This window comes from Drosophila virilis, unplaced genomic scaffold, assembly GCF_030788295.1.
Source record: "Drosophila virilis strain 15010-1051.87 unplaced genomic scaffold, Dvir_AGI_RSII-ME tig00001170, whole genome shotgun sequence".
NCBI lineage: Eukaryota > Metazoa > Arthropoda > Insecta > Diptera > Drosophilidae > Drosophila > Drosophila virilis.
The window spans coordinates 2,677,037-2,700,582 of NW_027212828.1; the positions used below are offsets into that span (position 1 = coordinate 2,677,037).

At 38.6% G+C, this 23,546-nt stretch overlaps 1 protein-coding gene across 4 annotated transcripts in view; it reads right to left on the minus strand.

Moving 5' to 3' along the window:
- Nucleotides 1-23,546, minus strand: part of nvd (cholesterol 7-desaturase nvd) — a 74,476-nt gene that overhangs the window by 25,870 nt on the left and 25,060 nt on the right. For 3 of the 4 annotated variants that reach the window (XM_070210810.1, XM_032440793.2, XM_032440794.2), the window contains exons 2-3: nt 13,000-13,393; nt 12,625-12,931 (exon numbers count right to left, since the gene is read on the minus strand). In XM_070210810.1, the coding sequence (XP_070066911.1) occupies nt 12,625-12,931; nt 13,000-13,393 (701 nt within the window). Of the gene's footprint in view, nt 1-11,117; nt 11,228-12,624; nt 12,932-12,999; nt 13,394-23,546 lie in introns of those variants that run through there. The other variant, XM_070210811.1, reaches the window with a different exon arrangement.

The window sequence follows — 23,546 nt, forward strand, 5'->3', positions numbered from 1 at the left end:
AGACTCTGAGTTGGTGGCTGTAAGAGTTGTATTTGGAAGTTTCTCTATATTTATTTCATGTTCTTATATCCCCCCTCCTAATGCTTTTGAATCTATCTCCTCCCTACTTTCTGGTAGCGATCTTTTAGTAATTCTTGGGGACTTCAATCTTCCAGATGTCGAGTGGTCATCGCCATCAGACTCAAGCTTTCTGTTACCATCTTCGTCACAAGAAATTATCGATGGTCTACATTAAATGTCCTTACGGCAGCTTAATGGTGTGCGTAACTTAAGAAACAGATCTATTGATTATTTATCTTATTTTCGTGTTGGATTCGTTCAACAGTGTTGTGCAGAGGATCAATCCGCTTGCTTTTCCTGATGACCCTTGTACCATGTACTCGCTTCTTGATGTCTGCGTTCCTTTTGATCACGCAGCGAGGCCTGATAGGTCTCCCTGGTTCTCAAATGAATTTATGAGATTACAAAATGTCAAATCTAAGTGTTATAAAAAGTTTAAGAAATCGGAAAATCATTCTGATTTCTCCCGTTATTCAGTTGCCCGATCGAATTTTTCCACTCAACATTCCATCTGTTTTAAGGATTGCCTTCGGCGTTGTCGCCTTCAATTTGCACATAATCCTTAAAAAGTTGTAAGCTTTGTAAATACTCAATAAAAGACATCTATTTTTCCCTCTTCGGCTAAATTTGCAGATGAGAGCGCGAACACTGATCCAGGCATAGCCGATCAGTTCGCAAACTTGTTTCAAATTACCTACTTCTCCTCTAGGTAAAATAAACACAGCCCTATCCTAATCAGCAACAGAGGTCGAACTGCATATTAAGGCCCAATAATACCGAAAGATCGTTTCTTTGCGACATTAGCACTATCAAGCCGGCTTATTCACAGGGCCCTGATGGTGTTCCTGCTTGCATGCTTAGATACTGCGCTGCAGCACTACGTGAACCTGTTTAAAAAATCTTTGAATTGTCCGTAAATACTTCATTTATTCCGACCATTTGAAAGGAATCACATAATTTCTCTCCATAAGAAGGGAAGTAAGTCTGATGTTGAAACTATAGAGGTATTTTCAAATTATCCGCTATACCTAAAGCTTTTGAGACAATTATAACTTCTTAACTGCAACATTTATGTAGTTATATTATTTCAGCTTCCCAGCATGGGTACGCGAAGCAAACATCTACAACCACTAACCTTCTTGAGTTTACTTCGTTTGAAATTGATGGGCTTAAGAAAAAAATGAAGACTGACGTTATGTATACTGATTTCACTGAGACTTTCGACTTTGTCAAACACTCCTTGCTGGAAGCCCTCCTCAATTGGGTTTTCACATCCTTCTTGTTGTTTGCCCTTCATGGTGTAAATTTCATCCTCGTGTGCGGTTACCGTCATACTCTAGCAGACTTCTAATGATAAACCCTCCTTCTTTGATTAATCGTAGAACTATATTGGGGGTAATATTTATTCATAAATTTATTACTGGTGAATTTGACTCTTCTGTGTTGACTAGCCAATTAAATTTCTCTATCGCTACCAGACTAACACGAAATTTTGTACCCCTATCGCCTTAATTTTGTTCAACTAATTATGCTTTCCATGAACCGTTCAAGGTTCTCTGTAATGACTATAACAATTTTGCTTTTCGTGTCGTACGTTACACGACTGCGCCCCTCGGTCGGTTGGGTTGCGATTCACATAAAAAGAAGAAAAAAAGCTCTTGTAGAATCTGAGACTCCCGGTTAAGCCGATAATATCGAAATCGAAAACAAGGGAATCCAATTAAAGGTTAGACAGCTATGATGAAAGACTTTTAACATTTTGATAGGCAAGAAATGTAGTTAGTTATTAACGCAGAGATAAATGTTTAATTACTATATTAATGAAGTGATATTAAAATTGAAGGCCGTCTTTTCTCTTTCAACTTTCAACTTGTGTCCATTACAGACCTCTTAGCTACAAGCTGAAGTATACTTGACAATGGCAGCCATTAAAAGTCGTTTACGGTCAACAGTTTAAGGCATTGAATTAGCTTCATAGAAGTCCCGGATTTTTAAAAAATAAATATGCTTGAACATGAAATTATTGCAATAAGACACAAAATGGTAAATTATTATTTACAATTCCAGATATTGCAGCTCTACATATAATAGATAATCACTCTACATCAGGCAAAAACCTAAAATCCTAGTTAATAAATTAAGTGGGTCACCATTATGTGCTTATTCATATGTGGACTGAATCTCTTAGCATCTTTTAAATGTATTATAAAGGGCAACATTAAAAATAAACACAACTAATATGATACAACTTATTAGGCAATATTCTGTGCAATTTAACTAAAAAATTTTAAAATAGGCACATTGGGTAAAAATCGTATTCGAACACACAAGTATGGGAGATATTTTGTTCTCTCATTGGCCATTTACATTCTTATTTTAAATGGTTGACGCAAATTAAAAAATCACTTAACTGAAGCTGGATTTGAAACATAAATTTACTGACCCTAATTGGTATTGTCAGATCCTGATCCAGATCCTTCAGTTGCTACATCCTATCCCAACTAATTGTCAGAAGCATAATACAATAAGTAAAATAAATACCGACACGATTTGGTGATAAACAAACCCCTTTTTTTACCGAACGTTCCTGTCATAGATATACTTATATATGGGGGTCGTATTCGATCGTTTCTGACATACGTTCTCCCTGCAACAATAAGACGCACCTGAGCAAAGTTATATAAAGATAGCTGTAAGTTGGCATAGAATCAAACATACGCAGTACTGATACAGAAGATAGATACTTTATGGAGCTGGAACCTTCAAGTAGGGTATAAAATAAAAAAGCCTCGGAAATTAAACTATTCAGAGACCTTAAAATTCTTTATAACTCAATAAATTTCATTCTGGTCTCAGAAATGGCTCTTTCTGCCAGTAACAGCTATTTGTTCAATGCTGAATTACCCATTTTAAGTCCATTATCATTGTATGAATTTGTAATTATTCCACAGTTTATAACATCAACGAAAAAGGAAAGGCTACCTTCGGTACGCTGAAGATCTAATACCCTTCCAGACCCAACCTTTTCATAATGTTCATAGTGCTTTGCCCGTATCTAAGAAGCACAGGGAAAATAGTTTATACCGAGTTTGGTCAAGATATCTTGTTAAACAAAAAGGTATCCATGACAGATATGTATATGATATAGTATATATCTTGATAAGGTTTGGCAAAAATGCAGGGAGAGTAGTAAAATCTTTAAATGCAGTGTTTAATTAAAATATCTTGAATGACAAAAAAGTTTTCCGTGCAACAATTTAATTTTCGATTGACCGCTATATGATATAGTGTTCGAATCTTAATATGATTTTGCATTTATATAAAGAGCATAGTAAAACTAATAAATGCCAATTCTGGGCAAGATATCTTGTAAAACTAAATTTTTTTTTTTGCAACAGCTTACTTTTCGACCGATCGTTCCCATGGCAGATATATGATATAGTGGTCCGGCGAGCAGCGTGCAACAGATAGATGGACTTCTGCAAAGTTTCATAAAGATAGCTTTAAAACTGAGGGACTAGTTCGCATAGAAACAGACAGACGGAGAGACGGACATGGCTATATCGACTCGGCTCGATGCTGATTGAGATGCTGATCAAGAATGTATAAACTTAATGGGTTCGGAGAGGTATCCTTCTATGCGTAACACATTTCACAAAAAAAATATAATACCCTCTGCAAGGGAATAAAAAACAAACAATCACTAATATTAAGAACCATGGGATTGTAATGCTTATTGTAATGCAATATGGGCAAAATAATTTCAAGATCATACTACTTTTTATATGCCTCTATTGCCATGAAATGATAAATACTTGATCTTTATATACTTTTTTTTTAAGCTACATAGGGCAAGTTATGTTCGGAAACAGAATTATGCTGCCTGGGAACTAGGAAGACCTACGTTCGAAGTTTTACGCCTCTAGCTTTTTTTTAACTTATCTTGAGTTCCATGCTTGCATATGACAGATAGATCAATTATATTTAAAATGTGGCTTAAATTGGTTGGCAATATAAGTTGGGTTATTAACTTTATATATAGCTCTGGGACTGTAGCGGAGAGGTTTTGATAGGTATAATATGAATGGTACTTGGTATATACATTCTAGAAGCAACATATCAAGTTTGGAGACTCTTGCTCTTAATATTTACCCAATTTACTCAATATCGAATTTTATCATAACAGTGTAATTTATTGATTATCGGGAACAAACTCGAGCTGCGCAGGGCGTAGGAGGTCCTATATCTTTAGTGCAGCTTGTTAAGTGTTGGTAACTAACTTATCTAATGGCGTCCAACAACTGAATTCATCCTTTTCACTACTATCCTACGCCACCTACCTGTCACTCTCCGAATGTTCGAATGCTCTACCGCCATATATTACTCAGTGCGCTACGCTGCCCACAACGTCGTGCATCTCCACATCTGCCTGCTCCCTAGGAACGACTACAGTAACGTCGTCCCTCGCAAGTGGCATCAGCTGCCAGTGCCTCTCCACCCCGTCCCTCCACCCCGTCCCTCCACCCCGTCCCTCCACCCCGTCCCTCCACCCCGTCCCTTCACTCCGTCTTTCCAAATACCAGCCCAAAACTGCAGTCAATTGACAAAAGGAAGCCCAAAAAGTGCGCCGCTAAAAAATAAAGGGTAAGGCCATATATCAATATAACTCCCTAGAAGGCTAGCACAATTGAAGCCAAACCCGGTTCTCGGACCTCTGTGACTAATGGGAAAGCCACATGTGTATGGAAGTAGAGCTAACTGCCAACAGCAATGTATAGATGACACATGTTTTGCTAACACTATAGCGAATCTCACGCAGAAAACTTTAAAGGCTTCAATAAGTACCTGCAGTACATTTTCCAGCAAAAAGAATCAGCACAACGCTAATAACAGAGACATAAGCCGGCCCCAGCTGGGCCTCCTGCCCACAGCTGCGTTCGCGGTCAGAAGTTCTTTGCCAGCGCGTTAGCCAGCCCCCGAGCGCAGAGTTCGCTCCGTGTCCGATTCCATCCAATTGCTTACAACAGTCCCAACTCAGCTCTCGAGCTAAGGTTGGATCAACTGTTCGCCAGGTTGGATAGAATGTTGTCTCTCGTAGAGAATCTAAAGCAAGCGCTAAAAAATGCTAGTGCAATAAACAACAGTATCTAAAATGACCTCTCTTAGACTAGCATTGTGTAACTCCAACGGAGAGTTTTCGAAATCGAACGAGATCCAGCTTTCATAGAACTCCACCAGTGCCCACTGAGACTCACTACCGCTCTTGTACCACCATGAGAGTGCCAGGCTACACTCTCCACACCGCCAATAACGCAGACAACAGCGGAGGAGTACCAATGCTGATCAGGTCGTCCTGCCACTGACATATGCAACCCGCATATATGCTGTATGCCATATGCACTGCATCCAGTCTCAAGACTGACTAAAGCGCACTTTCAAGCCCTCTTCGACCACCCGGGCCAAATTCTTGGTAGGCGGAGACTGGAACACCAAACATCACTGGTGGGGAAACTACCGGATGTGTCCATAGGAAAAACGCCACTCTCTGTAATTGTAACTCATGTTATTGAAATCATAGCCACTGGAGAGATAACGTGCTACCCATTTAGAGTCCCCCGAGAGTGCGATATTCTTCTAAGTTTTATCTCTACACCAGTCAACAATCTGAATGGTTAAGCTTTAGTGATTCTTGAAGGCGTTCTGCTGATTGGCTGTTGAACGAAATCAATATGTTTATAGCAGCTACAAAGATTTTCACGATATAGTTTCGGCAACATGAGAGAGTAAGAGCTGAGTGTGATTGACGTGTTTTACTTGTGCTCTAAGATTTTTATATATATTTTTGCACTTTTGTCCTGCTTTGTGTTTCAAAATTTTGCGTTTTTCGGTGATTTATTTAAAACGCTTTTATAAATTGTGCCTGTTTTGATTCTTTTGCTTTGGTGCTCCCCTGTGCATACAATTGTTTCTGCGTGTGTTCGCTGCATACTTTCTGATTGTGCATCGCGCTCCCGCAAATTTTTACTATTGGTTTTCGCTCCAAACAATTTGTTTTTGTGCGAATAATTGTTTTTTGAGTATACACTTTCTGTACCTTGTGCACCGTTTTCGGTTTGCTCTGCGCTCTCGCAATTTGCATACGCATTTAATAATTATGTCGTGCTGTAAGAAACCATGCACGTTCAAGCCGGCTGATGATTCTGCACTGCGGCAATTTGTTAAATTGCTGGCTGTGTGAAAATATGATGCATGCTAAGTGTGCAGGTCTCACTGGGCGTGATTACGACAAGATCGCTGCAATTGCCAAGAAGGGCTGCTGCGGCTTGCGTTGGTCGTGCCCAGAATGCATCGACAAACAAATTGATTTCTCCAGAATGTATAATTCTGTGAGAAATCAATTTTTAAAATTGAATTATGTAGCTAAGCATCTCTCGAGTAATTTTGTCTCGAGTTTCGAGTTGCATGGCAAACATAAATTCAAGTCTCCAACCAATCGCCGGTTGGAGCCTCAACTTTTGCAATTGCCCTCTACGTCAGTTCAGACACCTACGCCTTTCTTGTCCCTTTCTAGCAACTTGGATTTATCTCTAATGTTGTCTTTATCGCCTTTTCCAAGCGACTGTCCAATATTTTAACCCCTGCAGTAGTTCCAGTAGAGCCCGTACCTGATCCCGCCCCACTTATCCAAACTACCTCAGCCCCGTCAGCTCCTGGTCGCAAAGGTAGACCTGCGCGCAATCTTGCCCAGATTGTTAAAAACAATCATTGTACCTCTTTAACTCCTCCAACTCCTGTATTACCTACAGTTCCTTCTTTGCCCCTCGTGGGCAAGTTTTTGTGTCTCGGCCTTGGTCAAACACCACTTCTAAGTCATTGGCAGCCTATATTGCTAGCAAATCTTCTGCTAGCGTGTCAATAACCAAATTTCAGCTCTCCACCCCTCGTGAAATATAATCATTCAAAATAAATGTTTCGCATGATATGTTCCCAATCATTTGTGATCCCAAATATTGGCCTCCACACGTGATAGTTCACGAGTTCAAGCCTAAAACGCGTAACCAGTCTGTCACCCTTCCAGTCCCTTCAATACAGGGTACCATTTCTGCTCCAAAAAACTAACTTCACCTTCTGACCAAATCTTTATTCATGATCAGAATGTTAGAGGTCTCATTTCAAAGTTTAAAAATCTTTTCATAGCCAACACTTCCTTCGATTCGAATATAATAGCATTACAGAAACATGGTTAAACCCAATCATATCATCGAATAACTTTATTTTGTATAGAAATAATCGGCCTACTCGAGGTGGTGGGGTGTTAATCTCCAGTCAGAACTTTTCTTTTTTATTACGCCTGCTGACGCTGAGATTGTCTCAGTTAAGGTGTCTTTTCCTACACGGAATATCTATATAACATGCTCTTATGTCCCTCTTTCTTCTGATATTCAAGTTTATATGAAACATATTACTTGTATTAAAGAAGTTTCTTCACACGTGCGTGATAATGACCTATTTATAGTGTTGGGTGATTTTAATTTGCCGAGCATCTCGTGGTCATTATTTACTGCTGAATATTGTCTAGTGCCCTTAGCACAGCACGATTTTATAGACAGCATGCTTGATCTTTCGTTATTTCAAATAAATACAATTTCTAATCATTTGAATAAAACACTTGACCTTGTATTTCTTAACGAATACCTTATTTCTAATGTGTCTAGGATCCCTCCTTTATCTCTTCCTGAGGATGTCTATCATCCTACTTTAGAGATTGCAAAGCTCAATTGTAATCCTTTCATTTTGTGCTCCTCAGCCAATAAGCCCTGCTGTTGCTTTCGCAAAGGAAATTATTCTTTGCTGAATTAGCTTATTTATGCAATCGATTGGTCTTTCTTATATGACTCGGTTGATATGAATACAGCCATTAATTTTTTTTATATCACCCTAAACTCCCTATTAGATGTGTGTATTCCCAAGTCAATTCCTTCGACTACTTTTTCAAAACCACCCTGGTGTACTCCCAGATTATCACATCTAAAAAATGTAAAATCTAAATATTTTAATAAGTTTAAATTTTTCATAGCCAAGAACTTTTTAATTCTCAATGCTATGAGAATTAACTCGTTGTAAATGGCAATTTCCGCAAAATCCGAGAGAGTTTTATAATTTTGTAAACTTGAAACTTAAATCTTCTTCTTCTTGTTTGCCATCTTCTTTTTCTCTTGGGGTGGATGAAGCAAGCAATGACTCTGTTTCAGCTAACCTCTTTGCTAATTTTTTCCAATCAACTTACTCTTCAGTCTATCCTAATATTAATTCTTACCCTTATACTATTTCTTCAGCTAGTTCTATGCCTCCTTCCATTATTTCAAATTCCTCTCTCCTGTAAACTCTTTAAAATCTTCTTACTCTCCTGGCCCGGACAATTTTCATAGTTGTCTACTCAAGGATGTAATTCTTCCCTTCTTTATTTATTGCAAAAACTTTTTAATCTATCCCTTGAAATTTCTGTCTTTCCATCTATTTGGAAAGAATCTTATATCATTCCTCTTCACAAGAAAGGTGGGAAGTCTGATATACAAAATTAGAGGGGCTTTGCAAAACTGTCCGCTATTCCTAAATTATTTGAAAAAATTATCACTTCGAATTTGCAGCATTTCTGCAAATCAGTTGTTTCCCCTGTTCAACATGGATTCGTAAAGAATCGGTCAACTACGACCAATCTTCTTGAGTTTACTTCCTTGGTAAATGATGCTTTCCTGCATGCAAACTGATTTCATTTACACTGACTTCAGTAAGGCGTTTGACTCTGTGCACCATGACATTTAACTTTTTAACTTGACCGAATAGGTTGTTTTGTTTTGGATTAATTCTTATTTAAAAGGTAGGACCCAAAGAGTAATGCCCCTTCATCATTCTCGTCTACAGGACGATTTGAATGTAATGCAACTTTAGTGTTCGGCCAATCAATTACATCTAAATTGTTCAAAGTGTATGTTTATGACATCAGTTATGACGTCAGTTATACAATCGACAATATCTCTTTGCAATGTATACTAACAGTTAAGGATCTAGGCGTACTTTTTGATTTTAAACTCTGTTTCAATCTTCACATAGATACCATCGTTAATGAGGCAAAAGATGTACTTGGATTCATTAAACGATGGTCTAGAGTTTAAAGAGCCTTTTGCAACGAAAATTCGGTACATCTCTCTTGTTCGCCCTATCATTTAATACTGCTCTTGTATCTGGTCTCCACAGTATAACAATAGCCAGGATCGTATTGAATCTGTTCAGAAGCAATTTCTGCTTTTTGCCTCACGATGCTTAAATTGGGACCCTAATCTTCGGTTGCCATCCTACTCCAGCAGACTGCTTCTTCTCAACCTTCCGTCGTTAACCAACCGTAGGACAATTCTCGGTGTTGTCCTCCTACATAAGTTGATTATTGGCGACATAGATTATCCTTTTCTGCTAGGGCGTCTTCAATTCTCTGTTCCGGCTAGACCAACCAGAAATTATCGCCCCTTATTCCTATCTACCTGCACAACAGAGTACGCTATGCACAATTCTTTTCGCGTGCTATGTAAAAATTATAATAGTTTGCATCACGTTTTCTCTACCGAACTTTCTCTACCACTAATAAAATCGTTGCTTTCAGGATACCTTCGGGAAATCGCTGACCATTCCCAGCTATGAGCAGGGACAAAGCTTGCCGGACAGGCTGAAAAAATTCTCCCCCACCGTGTCGGTGATTTGCCATTACTTTTCTCGTTGTCCTATCTACTTAAGACTCTTTTTCTTCCACTTTCTTTTTTCCTTTTTATTGTATTTATTGATGAATATAGAAAATTAAGATTAATTTTGTACTCTGAACCCATTAAAAATAAGGGTATATTGTGTGTGTAAAATCCAAATGTATGTATCAGGCAGAAGGAAGCATCTCCGACCCCATAAATTAAATATATTCTTGATCAGCACCAATAGCCGAGTCGATCTAGCCATGTCCGTCTGTCTGTCTGTTCGTCTGTCCGTTTGTATAAACGCAAGGGTCTCAGAACCTATAAGAGCTAGAGAAATTTTAGATGTAGGTGCTCCTTGTGCCTGCGCAGATCGAGGTTGTTTTCGATAATCGATAACGTACTCCGTGTCCAAGCAATCGATAAAAATAATAATAAAAAATCGATATCGACATCCCGTTTTTTTTGAGCAAATTGGTAAATAATAAGAGCTAGAGCCACCAAATATGATATGTTGCTTCTAGAATATTATATATTTGTTAAGTATCTTTCATTTTATACCCATCGCTACCTCCCCGCTACCACCACAGAGTTATAAACCAAGTTAATAACTTAACTTTTATTGGCAACCAATTTAAGCCACAATTTTATAGCAATTGACTCTTTCAGAATACACAAATATTCTATGGTACAATAACATATACTGCAGAAAATTTCATAAAGATCGGTTAAGAAAGAAAACCAAAGTTATATGCAACTGCGCAATTGAATGGGGCAGCAGCTTTAAGAATAAGAGGGTTCAGGGTATTCCTTAGTCGGGAGCCCGACTAGAACCTCTTACTTGTTAATCTTACTTAAAAACACTTTTTTCCTACTTACAACCTTCTGCTTAGATGTAAGGTCTAATAGCGTCACTGACAAAATTAGCTTTAAAAAGGGGCACAGCTGGCCGGACTGGCAAATAAATCACCTCCAACGGTCGGTGATGCAATTTAGAAATTGGATTCTTAAACTAGGCCTTAACATATAATTCTATTATCTATTATATAAGCTATTGAATAATAAGGAAGACACTCGTTTTTTGACCATTAATTAATAAATAATTAAATAAATTAAACATTAGTATTACAATTTTATGGATACGTATACTTTCTGCTTCACAGTAGTCCTTGAAGAAGTTTGAAACGAAATTATCATGCGATTAGGATTTCCTGCCTGGCGTCTTAGTAGATCTACAGATGCGTCGACTATCACCCAAATATAGCTATAATTTTTACTAGTCTGTTATATTGGACGGACTTGGTTCACATGGTACGTACCTAAAGACTCCTTTTTGTCGATTGCTGCCAAAAACCTTCTTTCTTGTCTGATTTGCTCTAAAATATTATACATTCTATGCAACTTTTTACAATTTGATGCATGTTTGACGATAGCTGCGGAAAATAGAATGTCTTCTCAATTTTTAGTTCGTTTTGCTTAGAAATGCCCTTGCTTGCCAATCATCTCTCGCTTGGGCTTGCTGAAATCTGTGCTGCAGTGAGTCTTCAATCATAAGACAGGATATGCCGGCCAAAGCATCAACAAGCCTAATTTTTCTGCCATTTCGATGTTCAATGCTGTAGTTAAAATTTTAAAGGAATAATGGCCAACGCGAAACGTTTTCTCAAGGTCAAAGCAAAAGCGTCACAATTGGTAACGATCTTAAATTTTATGATTGTTAAGTAAACACATCACTTTATCAAAGCTATAGCCAACTATAGCTCATTACAATGATATTTTTTCACTCAGGGTTAATTAAATAAATTGGTTGGAAAAGTTAATCATCTGAGTCTTTTTGAAGGAGCACACCACTATAAATATTCATTGAATCGTCCAAATATACTTCAGTCTGAGCTTGCCTAAATGCGACGAGTTGTTCTTCATCATTTCATAGTATTCTACAAAGCGCCCAAAGTACGGCGATAATCCGAGAAAACGCTGCAAACTCCTTCGGTCGTGCGATATAGGAAAATTTTGAACTGCCTGTGTTTTTTCACAGATGGACTTATTGTACGGCCATGCCTTTCTAACATCCCCTAAAAATGTCAACTTCCTTCAAAAGAAACTGACACTTGCTCCATTTTATACGCAAGTTGCGCTATGCTGCTCTGTCCAGTATGTGCTTAAAATTTTGGATACCATCGCTTATATTCTTGGAGGGAATTTTAAGATCATCCATATAAGTTACGATTGTACCATCCAGCCCTGAACTTGTTACAAATTATGTTAATTTTATCGAACTGAGCTCAATTAGAACATGAAAAAATCCGTTGTAAGATCGAGTGTAGTAAATACTCTTTGGCCCTGCAATCTCTCAATCACATCGTCCATTAAGGACATTGAAAAATTGTCCCTCGCGATCTTTTCGTTTAAACGCCGTAGTCACAGCACAATCTTTTGGTGCGTGACGAAGATTTTCTTAGTTTCTCGTTTTATTTTCCTTTCTGTGTAATGCAATTTATACGCTTTACCATTCATTTTATCTAAAGCTCGAACATTTTATTTTGGACTTTGTGAACTGGTCATTTAATAAAAAACAGCAGTGTAATTTGGAAACATTCAATTCTGCATTATGTGAACTTTTTCAAAATTCGATTACTTGCTCTCCCAGCATTTTATCACCCTGAAAACGTCGTATAACGCAGCTTCATGGCTAAAATATAAAGCCAACGATAAGAACAACCAAAACAAAATGCCTTTCCCATTACAAACCATATACAACTTATTTCATGTTTAGTACGATGCGAAAGAAGCTTTCGACTGAAAGTATTTTTTTTATAGTAAAATGTACCTTGCTTGCCATTGATGATATCCAAGCCAGTGAAGAAGATTTTTTTTTCGATTGCGGCATTCAGCTACAATGTTATCATTGTGAATCGCTCGGAAATGTGCCAGATCAGCACCATTTTCTGGTATCTCTTGAATATGACAGTGTACATAAAACTCATTTCGCCCGTGGTAAATCAATTTGTTGCTTTCAACTTCGACTGATTTTGGAATAGCCCACGGAATTTCTGATCCTTCGACACTATACCAAACAAATACAAATCCATTTACTTCTGTGGAGGTCCATTTCTTTATTTTTGTTGCCGGCGGAACTGAAATGTATAGATAAATAAATTTCACTTGTTCTAGAGTAGTAAAATTTTTTCTGCATTTGACTTACCACAAGTACTATATGGAATATTGGTACACACTCCGTCACTCCCTCTAAAACTCCATTGGTGAAAGGGACATTCGATATTATCCCCAACAACTCGACCGCCAATGCCCAAATTAGCTCCTAAGTGTGGGCAATACGCATCCAAAATATAAATTTTATTTCCTTGAGATCGATAGATTATAAGATGTTCTCCCAAACAAGACATATGTGTTGATTCTCCAGCCTTAAGTTTCGATGATTCAAGAATTCCATACCAACCATTTGGATATGGAGGGGGTAATTCCTTTGCTCCAATTAGCCGTGAATTTCTAAGCCGGTTGACTCCAGCTAGTTTACTTTTACAACGCACATTTTTGCTAGTGCATAATACTTGCCAGTCTGTAATATTATCCATATGCTTCCACGTATACATAAAAATAAAAATAAAATTCTTGAACATGCATGGTTCTTCCTGATAAACATATGAATCCCTAAATTAATATTATCGAGAAAGTAATGATATCATCGGCACGCCGAAATTTAATACTCTTGCCAACATTTCTCTTTTGCAGATATGAGAGAATAGTACAAATCGAGAACGCAAAGTATGAAACTTTTTTGTATATCATCCGATCGGCCTCAAACTCAATTTCAAAGATCTTTGATCAAATTTATTTGAGGGGTGTTTCGCACTTTTTGGAAAATCCATCGCTGCTTGGTGAATATGGGGCAACCATTTGGTGGGTGACATTTCGCGCTTTCGCTACAACACGTATTCATTAAGTTTTTATGTAGAGCATTGAAAATAAGCTTAAAGCAAATCGGACACCACTTAAAGTTTCACCAAAAAAATCTTTTAATCGCATTCCATCGAAAAAGTTTGGATTCTGCGAGAAGTGAGAAACAAAAATCTATATCATATCAAATCTATCATTAGAGACGTGTTGTGCGTATTTTGACGTGTATTTTGTGTATTATATGTTTAATTATTTTTTGTTGTCGTTTGTTATACCCTTGCAGAGAGTATTATTATTTCGGCGTGATATGTGTAACGCATAGAATGAGACATCTCCAACCCCATAAAGTATATGTATGTATGGTACATGGTATATAGCCATGTCCGTCTCTCCGTCTGTGTGTTTCTATGCGAGCTAGTCTCTCAGTCTTAAAGCTATCTTAATAAAACGGTGCAGAAGTCCCTTTTTCTGTTGCAAGCAGCACATATGCAAGAACTAGCTGGATCGGACCACTATATCATATAGCTGCTATAGGAACGGTCGGTCGAAAATTTAAATATTTTGACCAAACTCGGCATTTATTAGTTTTACTATGCTCTTTATATAAATGCAAAATCCTTTTAAGATCGAACCAGTATATCATATGGCTACCATAGGAACAATCGTCGAAAATTAAGTTGTATGAAAAACATTTTTGTTTATCAAGATATCTTGACCAATATCGATATTAATTAGTATTACTATGCTCCTCATATAAATCCTATTAAGATCGGTACATTATATCACATAGCTGCCATAGGAACGATCGGTCGTAAATTAAGTTGTTGTATGTCATTCTACATATTTTGATTAAGCACGGCATTTAAAGATTTCAATATGCTCCCTTCATTTTTGCAAATTCTTATTTACATCGGAATACTATATTATATATCTGCCTAGAAATTATCGGTCGAAAACTAGGTTTTTTAATTAAAAACCTATTTTAATTATCAAGATATCTTGACAAAACTCGGCATTAACTACTGCTTCTTAGATACGGGCAAAGCACTATCAGGATTATGAAAAGGTTGGGTCTGCAAGAGTATTAGATCTTCTACGTACCGAAGACAGCCTTCATTTCCTGTTTTAATTTCACTTACTTTTGTAACAATGTAAGAAGCTTTTTATAAGTTTTTAATTGTATTTAGGTATAATGGTACTCTTTATTAATAAGGGGCTAAGTAGAAGTGTTAATGAATGACAAAATCAGTAAAATAATTTAATTCGATAATGTGGTGACCAATGTGAGGATAAACCGCTTAAAATTTACTTGCAAAGAAACTCCCGGAAGACATTAAACTTCATGATATAAAACTACAGGAAATAGATTTTTCTTACTTACAAAAATAAAGTGACTTGGAAATGGAGCACCATTTGAAAAGTTGGACTTTAAAACTTAAAATGGAGAACGGAAAACCATCACACACTTGGTGAAAAAACGTGTGAAGTGGGTGTCTATACGCAATTGCAAAGTTATTAAGAGTTGTTTGATTATAACATGTCACATCAAAATGCTAAAGAGACTGATCAATTCAATAAATGATCGGAGGGGGATTCGCACATTGTAGAGTAGTTTCGTATCCGGAGGCTTAAGCGGTTCATGGTTTATCCAGAAGCATTCTTCTTTTAAAAGGAACTTTTGAGTCATCACTCTTTTCATACCCTGACCCCATTAAAAATGGGTATATGGGTATATTGTTTTTGTGCAAAATCCAAATGTATGTAACAGGCAGAAGGAAGTATCTCCGACCCCATAAAGTATATATATTCTTGATCAGCCTCAATCGCCGAGTCGATCTAGCCATGTCCGTCTGTCTGCCCGTCCATTCGTCCGTCCGTCCGTATGTATGAACGCAAAGATCTGAGAACCTATAAGAGCCAGATAACTCACTCCGTTTCCAAGCAATCGATAAAATCGATATCGATATCCTATTTTTTGAGCAATTTTGGCAAATAATAAGAACTAGAGTCACCAAACTTGACATATAGAGAGGGATGACCTGAACAAAGCCAGAGCACAGTAGCCCAGAGTATGAAATGAACAGCCCCGAGACGGATTTTGATCTAGATATTTTTATATCGTTTCCCCCACGCTGGGGTGGTAGTATTGGCGAGGGAGGGGAATGGCCTTTTAGGTTTGATAGGTTTCATGGTCCGTGGTCTGAGCATGACCGGATAAAAGAGCTGCTACAATGCAATTAAAAGCCTCGAGTAGGTGGCGTAAGATTATATGCACCTTCGCAGTCGACTAGCTGTGGTATGAGGCCAATTAAGTGGAAGCCTGTTTCGACGAGTGTTATTGCCGATAATTTTTAGGGCAAAAATCGATGGTGAGCTAGAAGAGGAGGTCGAAGAAATCGTGGTAGACGTACGCTTTGACCATAAGCGCTCTAACCGGCCCGGATGCTGGAACTGTGTGACTGCGCCGCATTAGCCACGATTTTAGACACTGTCCATCCACGGAAAGTAAACTGAGGAGCACGCCCAAAAGAAGGAATACCCGGTAAGCTGGAAGAACTTTGTAGGAATAAGGATATAAAGATAATCAAGCATTTCGCTCCTGAAGAAAAATGAAGGAATTATGTAGATATATGATACAAGATGTTTAATGCAAAGCAATTGGTGGGATATGAATAGTGACAAGCGGTGTCAAGAAGGCATTAGACCGTCCTTTTCTGAAGAAGCAGGCTGCAGACGTCGTTAAAAGAGGTAAAAAACCGGGTACACATCTCATAAAAGGTCTTTTAAACACAGGATCGATAGATAATCTGATGGGAAAAGGATGTCGAGAAGTCGTCGAAGATCTAGCGGTACGGTGCAGCCATACGTTTCGAAAGTCCGAACCTTTAGAATCTTCTCCAGATCTCAGATAGATTAATTATCGGTCGGGCCGAACTCCCAATATCGTGTAAGGAACTGAATAAAACAACATCTGCCCTAACATAAAACTGCGAGATGACTGATTTCTGGCGGGCATTTACCCTAGCCCCGGGCGTTTTGGGTCCCGAGAAGCTAATCTCCACGGAAAGTCAAATGGAAAAGTAACTGGCCGTGTCGATGGCATGCCACGGAGAAAAAGAGGAAGGAGTAGACAGTGAACAGTGAACAGACTAAGAGAAACATGAACAACCGTTTATAGATCGATCCTTCCCATTATTGCCAGCACTGAAGAAAGTATTGTCGGACTATGTAAGAAAATCCAGTTAGGTCCGTATTTACAGTCCCAGGCAGAACCTTATATCAAAAGTCGAATCATGCCCTTAACTAGTTTGACCGATGGACAAGATAAGATCCACATGTTTTTGTTTATCGGATAAACTTCTTATTATTGCCCACGATTTACAAACTTATCAAAGGTTCTTGCGATGAGTAGGGCAGTGCTTGTGAGAAAAACACTCTATCGGGCAGCAAAAATCAAAATTCTTCTTCAAAGCTTTGAAATACCTTAGTTGAGGCATGCTTAGCATGGAGACCGCACGGGTTACAGATGTTAAGTCCCAGTGCTTCGTTCGCGATAGAAATTTCGGGCATTTTTGGGTACAGCATCTTGCTTCATCCGAGATTTCGCGCTTAAGCCTTGCATCGAATGTACAACCCCAAATTAAAATGGATGAAATCCATGAAGGACCTAATCAATAGGACCTATTCAATATGTTGCAAAGCATTTGTTCGGTCAAATACTAAATATATATACATTAGTCAGGGTATCAATAGCAATGTCAAAGCAGATTATGTTAAGATTGTGCTAATTCTCTTCTATTTGAATGTCATAAGCACTCATACCCATGTACGAAGCCTCGCTCTCTTTCGAACTCTGCAATTGCTCGGTCCCTTTAATCTTAATTTATGTTAAATGTTCAGTTCTGTAAGCATCATCATAGAAGTCAGTCGTGTTGCTCACCAATTTGTAAAACCTTTATTAAAACTTCATACCATCCACACACGTCCACTTGAGATAAGATTTTTAAAAGGTTAAAAAAAAAACGCTTTTGATCCAACATTTTGGCGCCCAACATTGGGGCTAGTGTGTGGAAATTGACGGCATATCGTTGTCGCACAACATTTCGTTGGAAAAAGGTTTTATCGAACTCCTCGCGAAATACAGCATCGACAGCAACAGTTGGCCAGCACTTCTTTCTTGTTACCGTTGCTTCGTCGCTGGAAACTCACTACCTTCGCTTCGCTACTGCATTCTTGTAGCCGTTACTTCGCGCTGGATACGCTCTGAGTTTGATTGCTCATTGCCTTTGCCTCACATCTCCTTTCTCGTTGCCGTTGCTTCGTCGCTTGAAACTCGCTACCTGCGCTTCGCTACTGCATTCTTGTAGCCGTTACTTCGCGTTGGATACGCTCTGAGTTTGATTGCTCATTGCCTTTGCCTCACATCTTCTTTCTCGTTGCCGTTGCTTCGTTGCTGGAAACTCGCTACCTTCGCTTTGCTGCTGCATTCTCGTTACCGTTGCTTCGTCGTTGGAAGCTCGCTGCCTCTGCTTGTTCACTGCATTTTGCTTCATCACTGCAAGCGACCCTCATATCGGTGAGCGCAACATTTACAAGTCTTAGCTGTTCTGTTAACAGTGGGAGCATTTGAACTGTCGCTCGCTCACATTAGTGAGAGTGACAATCAAGTTAAAGTTAGGCTGTGAAAATTTGGCAGTATCAAAACTGTCGCTCGGTCACATCGGTAATCACAACATTCTCGATACATAATGTCAACTCTTGAAGCAAACTTACGTAAGCGAGCGAACATAAAACGCAATATCGCACACTTAGAGGATGTCGTAAGAGTGTCTACTGAGGTCGATGGCAGTGAAAAAAGATAATCACACGTTGAGCTACAATTACGCTTGGACATGTTGGAGATATACATTAAGGAGGTTTCGGAAGTACAATCTGAAATTGAATTGGAAGATCCTCAGGACAATGGCCTTGCAGAGGTGGAAGACACATATGTGAGTATCAAATTGTCCATCCAATCTCAACTGGATGATGTACTGCACAGCACCTCATTTTCTAACCCTGCTCCAATTCGCTCTTCGCCGCCATCGAGTCTTCCTCGATTGGCTCCGCCTGTATTTGATGGCTAACGAGCAGAGTTTAAAAACTTCATTACATCATTCAATCAGATTATCGGTCGTGAGTACCTCTTTCGAACATTGAAAAGTTTAATCATCTGCTGAATTGCTTGAAGAGCCCTGCCCTACAGGCAGTAAAGGCATTCCAAGTGACTTAGGAAAATTATCCCAAGGCTCTTGCTCGTTTAAGTGAACGTTATGACAATCCTACACTTACATTTTTAGACTCAATAGAATCACTATTCAATCTACAGCCAGTCGACAAACCGGACGGAAATCAGCTGCGCAGTCTGCTGGACAATGCGTCAGCCCTGTAATCATCATTATCGTCATTGGGTACCGGATCAGATATTGCCCAAGCCATGTTGATATTCATCGTCATCGGAAAATGTGACCAGCAAACTCGTAACAAGTGGAATGAGTCTCTTGACTTACGTACATTGCCAAATTGGGCTCACTGCACAATTATTTTGGAACTTCATTGTCAGTTTCTGCAATCAAGCGGCATTGCATCGTATCGAATGGCTGATTCTTCAAAACAAAAACACGTATACAAGCCTAGCAAGGGATTATCATTTGCTATTACTTATCCAACATGCATTGTTTGTTCCAGCTCCGACCATAAAATTGTACAATGTTCTCAGTTTCAAGACATGAGTCCTAAACTCAAGTGCGGAGTCGTAAAAAATGCTGGACATTGCATTAATTGCCTTCAATTAGGACATCGGATGGCTCAGTGTCCGTCTAACAATCGTTGTCGAAGCTGCAAGCATCGCCATCACACGCTTCTGCATTTTGGCCAACCGCCTGCATCATCATCGTCTACATCGCCATCATCCATAGCGCAAATGTCCTCAACAACGACTTTTGCTGCAACGCCAGGCGGACAAATAATTCTTGCTACTGCAAAGGTACTAGTGCGAGATTCATCAGGGGCGTATAAACAAGGCAGAGCATTGCTTGACTCATGTTCCCAAGTCAATTTCATAACTGATCAATTCGCCCAACGGCTGCATCTACGCCGTGATAAGCATAATTTCGAAATCTGCAGCATAGGGGAGACCTCGACTAAAATTAACAACTGTACAACTAATGGAATTAAATCTCGTTTGTCACCATTTGAAGTAACACTACAGTTCTGCATAACGTCTCACATTGCCTACCAGCCGGATTCGGAAATCGACACCTCAGATTGGAGGTTGCTCGCGAACACCACTTGCGGACGAAACTTTCCACAGGTCAGGTCGGATTGATCTCCTTATCGGTACCGAGGTATTTTTCGAATGCCTGGCTGTTGAACAGATTAAACTCGGAGACAATTTGCTGTTATGGGTGAAATTTCCAAAATTTTTGATACACGTACTATATCAGTTTTTTAGAGTTTTGAAAAAAAATTTGAAGAAAATCGGGCACAACTTAAAACTTCACAAAAAATCTTTAAATCGGCCTTTTCGCCTTTGAAAATGAGCTTGAGGCCGATAGGATGGTAATTAATCACTTTTGTGGATGGAATTCCCCAAATCGTTGAAACACGAATCCATTAAGTGTTTATGTAGACATTTGAAAAGAAGTTTGATGCAAATCAGGCCTAACTAAAACTAAATTTATCAAACCATTCTTAGAATATCATTAATACGAAGAAGTTTGTATTCTGCGAAAGGTGTGAAACACGTCTCAAATAATTCTTCGTACAAATCTTTGGAAATAAATTTAAACAGGAGGAGGGATCAATTTTTGAAAAGTGTGGAACACTCTTAAAATCAATTTGAACAAAGGCCTTTGAAAATGAGTTTGAGGCCGATCGTATGGTTAGCAAAACACTTTATTTTGATAATTACCCACTTTTGTGGATGGAATTCCCCAAATCGCTAAAACACGTATTGATTAAGTTGTTATGTAGTGTTTTGAAAATAAGTTTTAAGCAAATCACAGACAACTTTAAACTGCATCTGAAAAATCTTTAAATCGCACTTTCCACCGAGGAATGTTCGCTTTTCTGAAAAAAGTGAAACACGTCATCTCTGGATATTAATTAAAGCGCGAAAGGTCTTCCACCAAATTTTTGACTCACATTTTTCGCGATTTTTGCACGTATGCGGGTGGAAATTCACATATGGTAATTACAGTAATTACAATGTAATGTTACAGTAAAAGCTTCCCAGATTTTACGGTATAGGCGATGATCGATGCGGAGGCTCCAAACCAAATGGTGGAGAATGCAGCCTTGTTACCAGATTTCGAGACAAGCAACGCCAACAACTTGGCGCCGGCCTCAGATGAAATTCTGTGAAGAAACAAAGAGGCAGAACTACTGTTATGTACAGCACAAAACTTGAACTACAATAATGCAGAACAATTATGCGAAATAGCGAAAAATTAATAGACCGAAATCGGTAGATTACTTATCTTCTTATTATCAATAGTATTGGTGAACTAAGATTGATTATTATCATTCATGCTTTTCATTTTATTATGATAAGCTAATTAAATATTCATTTTTGTTAAAGAATCATGGTCTAATAATACTTTGCTAGGTAATACTTTGGATCTTACTACATAAAGTGAAATCAAATATGTGTTTGTGACAAAATTAATATAGCCTTCAGTATATCTTTTAATGGGGATATCTTTCCCTCCCAATCCATATTTTTCAAAGCATGGTGTTAATACTAAAGATTTTGAAACTAATGATTCATCAGTGAAACTTACTCGACTACCGGTTTTAATTAAAGCACGAAAATTATGTCTTTGCTCACCAGGCGCTACTCATAAATTAATCAGGGACGTTTACCTCCTGCCACGGGCTCTGACGATACGGTGCTCCAACAATTGTAGCAGGCTTCCTCGGGACTTTTGGGCTGCTTTCAATCTAATATCCGATGCTCCAACTGACGGCAGTTGAAGCACCTCATTTCTTGTTGAACCAAAGATGTCCTCGGCTTAGGATTTATGCTACCTTAAGCTGAAGCAATAGAAACTTGTGGCACTTTTCGAAACTGATCGCAGACGAGGAGCTTTTTACGAAATTCATTCAGCAATGTACAATACCTTATAGATGCAGCGGCTGTTTATCTTGCAGACCGTTGACAATGACTGAATGACTGAACTGAACGTCACTTGTTGCCATCTGCTCTCCAAAATCCCAAGCTGTCACTCTATACCAAAAGGTATGGATTAACTCTTCTTTCATGTCCTTCCAAGTTAATATTCCAGTTTTGTGCACATGTAATTGGGCAGATCCGGCCAGTAAATGTTTAGCGTAAGTAAATCGCTTCATCGAGTTTACATATTAAGCGTCCATAATATTCTCGAAACCACATGTCCACATTGACACAGGGTAGTTATCGTCACCAATGAAAGAACGTACCAAAGCTTCAACATCTTTGATACTCAAAGCATCTATTTTGCAACAAAGTAAATACAGACACCACTCCATTGCAGCCGATGTGTAACAATGATAGTCAAACACGCGATCAAAGCGATAAGTTTAATTAATTTCGCGCTAATAATGATATTGAAGCAAATGAAGAGTATAATGTCGGGTCAGGTTTTGGTTAGCAGGCAGGTTTTGATAAGATTAAGATATTTGAGTAGCAAAAGTGACAATAGCATAAGGCAGACACAGCAGATGAGTATTATATTAGCTGATACAACATAGAGATTTCTCAGTTGAGAGTGATTGACGTGTTTTACTTGTGCTCCAAGATTTTTATTTATTTTTGCGCTTTACTCCTGCTCTTTATTTCTAAATTATTGTATTTTATGAACTTCTTTAAAAATCTTTATAATTGTGCAAAGTTTTATTCTGTTGTTGTAGCGTAAGTCTGTTAATTATTGCATTTATTGAATTGGAGTTCCGTGTTGTAGTTATTGTCTGGTTTGATTTTCTGCTTTGGTGCTCCCCAGTGCATACATTTATTTGTGGGTGTGTTCGCTGCTGCATTTGCACTTGATCTACCTTTGTGCTCAGTTTTTTGTTTTGCTCTGCAGTCGCAATTTGTTAATTGCTGGCTATGTGAGAATATGATGCATGCTAAGTGTGCAGGTCTCACTGGGCGTGATTGCGACAAGATCGCTGCAATTGCCAAGAAGGGCTGCGGCGGCTTGCCCAGAATGCATCCACAAGCAAATTGATTTCTCCAGAATGTATAATTCAATGAGAAATTAATTCTTAAAGCTTAATATCGTGGTTAAGCAGCTCTTGAGCAATTTTGACTCGCGTTTCGAGTTGCTTAGCAAATACAAATTCGAGTCTCCAACCAATCGTCAGTTAGAGGTTCGATTCCTGCATTTGCCCTTTCCTCTATCCATACACCTAGGACCTTTTTGTCAATGCCTAGCAACTTGGATTTATCTCCAATGTTGTCTTTATTGCGTTCTCCGAGCGACTGCCCATTAATTACCCCTGTTTTTTCCCCTGTAATCGTCCCATTAGACACCGTCCTGGAACTTGCCCAGTTAGCCAAACTTCTGCCACATCAGCTCCTGGACGCAAATGTAGAACTGCCCTTTATCTAGCCCAGATTGTGAAAAACAATCATTGTGCCTCTTTAGCCCCACTAAATCCTGTATATCGTGCAGGCCATCAGCTCCTTCCTTTATTGCTGTTGCCCCTAGAAGGCAAGTTTTTGTGTCTCCACTTTCGTCCGAATCCACTCCTCGTGAAATATCATTTTTCAAAATAAATGTTTTACATGATATGTTCTCAATCATTTGTGAT